Source organism: Lipotes vexillifer, unplaced genomic scaffold, assembly GCF_000442215.2.
Source record: "Lipotes vexillifer unplaced genomic scaffold, Lipotes_vexillifer_v1.1 scaffold905, whole genome shotgun sequence".
NCBI classification, from domain to species: domain Eukaryota; kingdom Metazoa; phylum Chordata; class Mammalia; order Artiodactyla; family Lipotidae; genus Lipotes; species Lipotes vexillifer.
Window position 1 is genome coordinate 49210 of NW_006796034.1, and position 7616 is coordinate 56825.

At 37.5% G+C, this 7616-nt stretch overlaps 1 protein-coding gene across 1 annotated transcript in view; it reads left to right on the forward strand.

The window, feature by feature from the left end:
- LOC103068771 (coiled-coil domain-containing protein 18-like) overlaps positions 1-7298 on the forward strand; it is a gene marked incomplete at its 5' end in the record, with an annotated part of 52956 nt that extends 45658 nt beyond the window's left edge. The window contains one exon of the mRNA XM_007468126.1: positions 7026-7298. Coding sequence (XP_007468188.1) covers positions 7026-7040 — 15 coding nt within the window. The remainder of the gene's footprint in view (positions 1-7025) is intronic.
- Positions 7299-7616: the final 318 nt, after the last annotated feature.

The following is a 7616-nucleotide window of genomic DNA, read 5'->3' on the forward strand; positions in this document are numbered from 1 at the left end:
AAAAAAAAAAAAAAAAAAAAAAAAAGAGCTTAATCTGGGGAGTTCCCTGATAGCCTAGTGGTTAGGATTGCGGGTTTTCACTGCCATGGCTCAGGTTCAGTCCCTGGTGGGGAACTGAGATTCCGCAAGTCACGTGGCACAGCCAAAAAAAAGAAAAAGCTTAATTTATTATTTATAAGCAGAAGACTAGAAATATAATGGTATTGGCAAAAACAAAATTTACACATTATGAAATTTCAAGTGTATAGCAAACAAGTAAGATGGTAAAATAAACAAGGCAAACTTCTATAAAGCCTGATAAAATTAGTTTTCATCTAGCCTTTAAAACTACAGTTGTGTTTACTGTATATCATTTATTTAGCCATTTAATTCATTTAGGATTTATTGAGCATCTACTATATACCAGGCACTGGGATTATAGAAATAAACAAAACAAAAATGATCAAGACCCTGTCCAAACAGAGCTTACATTTTAGTGGGGAGATCATCAATAAACAAGTAAATAAACATATGCTCTAATGCCAGGTGGAAATAAGTGTCATGAAGAAAAGCTAGTAAGAGGATATGATGTGACTCATGTATACTGTTTTAGATCTGGTGATCAGGGAAGGTCTCATGAGAAGATGACGTTTGATCAGAGTCCTATAGGAAGTAAGGAATTAAACTACTTCAGTATCTGAAGGAAGAGCATTGGAGGAATGGAAACAGGTGTTATCGTCCTGAGGCGGTAGCATGCCTGGTATGTTCAAAAAACTGCTAGGAGGTGTATGGATGATTTGGTGTAAATAAGAGGGAGGAGATGTGATAAGAAATAATGCCAAGGGTGGGGTAGTGGAGGTGGGGGTGCCATAGTGATCTTGTAGCTCCTTTTGAAGTGTGATGGGAAGACATCAGAGGGTTATGCTTAAGAAAGTGACATGATCTGATTTATGTTTTTAAAGGATCACTCTGATTGCTTTATGAAGAATGGATGATAAAGGGACAAGAACAGAGAACATATAGGAGGCTACTTGTAAAAATCCAGGCAGGATATGATTTTGGATAGGCAGGAGAATAGATGTGAAGGTGTTGAGAATGGTTCAATTTCTGGATATATTTTGAAGGTAGAGCCAACAGTGTTTGATATAGGTTTTGAGTGACATAGAAGTCATGAAAGACTCCAAAGAGTTTAGCCAGTGTAACTGAGCATTTACTGAGATGAGGAATACTAGGAGATGAGCAGATTTGGAGGCATGGAGAGAATCAAGCATTTGATTTTAGATATAATAAATTTGAGAGTTCTATTAGATGTCCAGGTGAAGATGGTAAATTGTTGCATTTGTGAGACAAATTATAAATTTAGATATCATTAGCATATAGATGGTAGTTATAGCCATAATGATGGATTAAATCAAGGAAATTAGTGGAGGTTAAAAAAAGAAAAAAGTCCAAAAACTAAGCCTAATTTAGTAAGGCTAAATTACTTTTAGCATGTGAGTATTGATAATTTAAATTAAAGCTAACTGAGAAGTAAACAGTGAGATAGGAGAAAAATAGGAGAGTATAATAATATTCCATAAGCCAAGTAAAAATGTGCTTCAATAAGGAGGGTGAGATCAACTGTGTCAAATGTTGCTAAATAAAGTGAGGATTGATGATTGATATCATATTTGGTAATGTGGAAGCTGTTAATGACATTTTTAAGAATGGCTTCAGAGTAATAGTAAGGATAAAAGCCTGATTAGAGTGGAATCAGCAAAGAATGGGAGGAGAAGAAATGCAAACACCAAGAATAAACAACTCTTGATATACAGTAGAGCAGAGAAATGAGGGGAATGTGATGTCAAGGGAGAGTTTTTTATTTTGTTTTTTAGGATAAGAGATAAAACAGCATTTTGTATGTTGGTAGGAATGATCCAGTAGACAAGGAAACTGATAATGCAAGACAGAGTGGAAGGAGTAAAATCCTTAAGGTAGGCTGAAGGAGACAGGATCCAGAAGAGAAGTAGAATTGGCCTTGAATAAAAGAAGGGGCAGTTTATCCACTGTACTGGGAAGGAAGGCAGAATATAAGGGTACAGAAATACATGGAGTGGAAGAAACACATGGTGGGAGGGGAGGAATTCCATTATTAATTGCCTTTGTTTTCTTAGTGAAATAAGAAACAGGGTTATCAGCTAAGGCAGGGTAGGGTATTAGAGGTTTAAGAAGCAGGGCGGTATATGAAACAGTTATCTTGTAGAGTGGGAAAATATAAATGGACTAGGGAAGTCTAGTAGAATTGCCAAGGAGATAGTTTTGTTGTGTAGAACTGCCATGCAAACCATAAGACATCTGGTGTCTTTTGTCCCTGTCTATTCTGTGCCAGCAACAGGATGTCCCTTTTTCCCCATCATAGTGACAACCAACAAGTACTCTTACAGATTTCCAGAATGTTCCCTAGGGGAGAGTACTGCTCCCTTTAAGAACCTCTGCTATATTCCAATGGCCCTTACAGTCATGGATATACAAGAGTCTTATTTTTGGTAAAATAGAATTTATACAGGATAAATTTGTGATAGATTTACTATTCTAAATGCTTTACATAGATTAACTCATTTAATCTTTATTAACAACCTTGTGATAGGCACTATTATTATCCTAATAATACCAAATCTTCTATTTTAGTGGCTACTATTATTATTCTCACTATATAGATGAGGAAGCTGAGTCTCTGTTCTTAACCACTATTGATAATACTATTTACATAATTGTACTTATATTTTCTTCAGTACTGTCTAATTATATAGTTTGGTCTTGCAACTACTTAGTCAATTAGAGATTAAGGTTGTGGGACTTAAAATTACTACACAACTGATAGAATATTTCTCACTCTAAAGGTCATTGGGAAAGATAGATGGATTTGAATATTTCAAATCAGTTTACCTACTCTATTATCATGGAAACTCAGTGCAAAATACTTTAGTCAGTTCTTAAGAAAATCTAGCCAAAGTTAAATTCTGTACACATATAGTTTTATTTATTGCTAGTGTTAAAAAAAAAAAAGGTGGAGCACAAAGTGGAGTCACTTGCCCCTAGGACAGCAAACCAAGACCTAATTGCAGCCTCTCCTAGGAGTGGAATTGTAAGTCAATCATTGGAATTTTCTGATCAGCATTAGCAGGGGTAATCTGCCTGATAAGACCCCTGCCACCCTTCCCCCAAAGAAAGGTGACCTTGACTGAAACAATCCTTTCTTTTCTTTTGCTAATAACTGTCTTATCCTGTCCAGATTCTGCCTATTAAAGCCTTCCATATTGTACAGCTCCTTTTGTTGCAGGAAGGGGGACCCCTTCCAGGGCCTGAGAGTGGACTCTTCTCTAACACTCAGAAATGAATTGTCCGAGGAGACACATGTGCTGACAAAGCAAGAGACTATTGGGAAGGGGCAACCTGGGTGGAGAGCAGGAGGGTAAGGGAACCCAGGAGGACTGCTCTGCCACTAGCTTTCAGTCTCGGGTTTTACGGTGATGGGATTAGTTTCCAGGTTGTCTGTGGCCAATCATTTTGACTCAGGGTCCTTCCTGGTGGCGCACACATCACTCAGCCAAGATGGATTCCAGCGAGGAGAATTCTGGGAGGGTGGTAGGATGTATGGACTGGTGTCTCCTCTCTCCTTTTGACCTTCCCTGAATTACTCCGGTTGGTGGTAGATTGTTAATTCTGCATTCCTTCCCAGGACCTCCTGTTTAAGGTAATTCATGCAAGTGGTTACTATGGTGCCTGGCTAGGGCAGCGGTTTCAGTCAGTGTTTCCCCTAACACTCTGAGCACCTCTCTGTTTACTAGATGAAATGCTATCTGATTCATGCATTGTTCATAAAGCCAATTAGATCTTCAAATATACTTGGTTGTATTTTGGGTTTTTTTGTTTTTTTGTTTGTTTGTTTTTTGCGGTACGCGGGCCTCCCACTGCTGTGGCCTCTCCAGTTGCGGAGCACAGGCTCCGGACGCGCAGGCTCAGCGGCCATGGCTCACGGGCCCAGCCGCTCTGCGGCATGTGGGATCCTCCCGGACCGGGGCACGAACCCGTGTCCCCTGCATCGGCAGGCGGACTCTCAACCACTGCGCCACCAGGGAAGCCCTGTATTTTGTTTTTTAACACTAGTGATACTCTGCTGAGTTTTAAATGCATTAACCACTGTTAATGCCAAAAACTTGGCCTCTGTGCACTGGTGCCGAACTGAATTTCAGAGGCAGAGTTTGGGGTGAAGTAGAAAAGGATAGCTTTATTGCTTTGCTAGGCAAAGGGGGACACAGCAGGCTCGTAGCCTCAAAACCCAGGGAGTTTAGTGAGGAATTTTATAGCAATGGTTCAAGGGCAGGGTTGCTGATAAGGATCAGAGTATGTGCAGGGCCTGTATTCCTTTAATCTGTCCTCAGGTGGTTTCCTGATTAGCTTCTGTGGTTCTTGAGGTTATCAAACTGTGACTTTCTCTCTGGAATGAAGAATGCTTCAAGTAGTTAACATCTTCCAATTGTTGGGAGTTTTAGTTCTGCAGAAGAGCTCAAAGATATTGTTATGTGTATCCCTTGAGGCAGAACCAGGACCCTGCCCCAAGGCTGCGCTATTGTTTTTGGACTGTTCCTCCTTTGTCTGTCTCTGTGTCCCTTCCCTTCCCTGATTAGCAACAGTTTGAACCTGCCCTTTGGAATTCAGGGAAGGTCATGGAGGCTGAAGCCTATTTTCTACAAACAATAAACAGGGAACACAGAAAGGCTTCTGTGCCCAGGAGCCTCACAGGGTCCTGCTCGGTTTCAGTGTCAATACTCATCATGACTTGAAGCTCACTTGGGACTCTTATAACTCATGAGCCTCTGTGTTGGCTTAATTTTGTCTTGGGCAGAAAGGACTGGCTCTTTTGGTTGCTGAGAACTATATTCGGTGTCCTTTGGGACCTGTGCTAGGACTGATGCTTGATAAATGCTCATCTGTGGGTTTTTTTCAATTCTCTAATGGTCATTACTTAACTGATTATACCTAATGTTGAGGAAAAGGTGACTGAAGATGTCTTCTCAATGCTTTTTTCTGTAGGACCTCCAGTTTTTTCTTTTCTAATTTCACTGTTTTTTTTCTAACGGAAAGTAAGAAAATACAGAGCTAGGACAGCTACTATTGAAAGAAACTTTGGCTTGCTATGGTTTTACTCTTTAACTACCTTCATGGTCATTTACATGTGCATTGCATTAATAACTGTGTACCACTTTGTAAAATTTGACATGAAGTATTTTAAATTGGGGTGTAGAACCTTGATGTACAGGCTAGTTCTGGATCTCAGCTTGTTTCACCCATCACTAAAGTAGACATTGGATTGGTCTCCGATTTAAAAGCAGACTTTTTAAGCTCTTTTAAAAAGCCAAGGAGTGTTGTTTAAATGAAATGTTATAAAGAAACACAAATATGTCAATCAGATACAAAGATAGTTTATCTGATTGAGGGTGAATTGTGTCTGAGCTTTACCCAATTACTTGCTCACCTCTTTCATGGCTGCTCATGCAAAAACTACAGAGCAGCCTTGGATTAACTTTTAAGGAAAATAAGTACAAGCTTGGGGCACCAAGGGAAGGGGAGCACCACAGAGTTTTTTGCCCTAGCTATCATGCCCTTAACCCTTTCACTGCCACACTTGACTATAGTAGACTTTTTTGTTATTGTCTTTATCCACCATATTCCAATTTAATCTACACTGTTAAAAAAATCTTTCTTTGGTATGGTGAATGACTAAAGTTTTAAACTTTGGTTTGAAGGTGTTGTCAGATATTTACATTTGTTTCTAATTCATGGTGTGAGTTTCACTTCTGTAGAGAGTAAAAACCAGCAGGCTAAGTCCTGATAGCATTTAACTCATCAGTTAATATGTGTAAAGGTGTAAAATAAAGCTCTTTATTTTAAGCAATGGAAGGGCTGGGGGCATCACTATTGGACTGTGCTTAGGACGTACATTAGCCCTGCTCCAAAGAGTACAATCTTAAAGTCCACTGGTGCAGCAGAAAGAACATAGAAATTGGTATGTGAGAAATGTTAAATAAGTGTTAGCTTCCTTTCTTGGAACAAGATCAGCCCCAATACTGATTTTCTTAATGGTTAACTATGTTGGCAATTCCATTCACAATAAAGCCTCTACCACAGTAGTATTTTGCTTTCAGACTCTGACAAAAGCTTCAAAACTCACAAAAAGTTACACATGCACACAATTTTGAACACAATTTCAAGGAGTTCACAGACTTCAAGTTAAGAACTCCTGTTTTAGATTAGAGCAGTAGAAGTGTTGTGAATTAATTAGCCAATTCACAGTTTATTAGGAAGTTGAAAGGAGTATTATTTATCCCTCTTTCAAAAAGAAAAGTAGTTTACAAAATATGGTCCTGTATACCGTGCAATAAGATGAAAAATGAGAATTGATAAAATCAGCGATTGGGTAACAATTAAAAGTGGAAAAAAAAAACAAGATGAAGTAGGAGTACAGGTAAATACCTAGAGACATGATAATATTTTCAAATTCCTGGCCCAAGCAAAGACCAAGATACAACAAGAATATTTGACCTATAGTATTAGAATCTCCTGAGACTTTTCCCTCTATTTTTCTACTTTTGTATGTTGTGCTACTTCTTTGTGCAACATTTCTCTCTTGTCTTTTTCCTTTCCTGCTCTGTTTTTTCTCTCTTCTCTCTTTTTCATTGACTTTTTTCATGTAGCCCTTCATCTATCTTACTGTGCCTTCAGTTGAACCATAAAGTGGCACCAATGTCTAAATATCTTATTTTTATTGTCACCTGTTTTTGTTTTTAAAATCAATTTAATTTAATTTTGCACTCCCTCCTAATCCCCCAACCAGATTTATTTGCTTTTTCTATCGATGTGGTCCATTACTGACATTCTGATTCATGTTTTTCAACTGACTAAATATTTTCCACTCTTGCTTTAAATTATGCCCCTCATTATTATAGTGGACTTTTAATGCTAAATCAGTATTTCAAATAATAATCTATTAATTTGCATTATTCCAGGGAGAAAATTTGTAATTAAAAGAAGACGTTGATGTGATGAAAAATGGAATTTTTGGTACTGTGCTGTGTTTACTTATTATATACAGTTCATACTTCATAGAAACTATTATTTTATTGCTTTTGAATAAATTTTAAGGTTTTTAAAGAAAGTTCTTTCTTCTAAAGCTTACTTATACTTTTTGTGAAAATTAATTCACTTTATTTATTGTTTTGGTTTAAACTTGCTACTTTCCTTTTCTTTATTTTTTCTGTAGAAATCATTGTTAAAATGCATAATAAGTACATTCAGACTACCATATTATTTGCTTATTTTTCTAGTGATACTTTATTTTTAAAACAAGTAATATGAATTTAGAGCTCATTCTGCCACAGGTTCATAATTGTACTAATAATGGCTAGCTTTTGTTGAATGTTTACCATTTATCAAGCACTATTTTAGGCATTTTATATTTGTTAACTCATTTAATCCACATGACAGTCTTGTACATGCCTTGATTTTAAAATGCTTTATTGCTAGTGCAGTTCCAGACCACTGCAATAAAGCGAATATACAGTAAACAAATCAAGCATAATCAAAGTTATGTTTATATA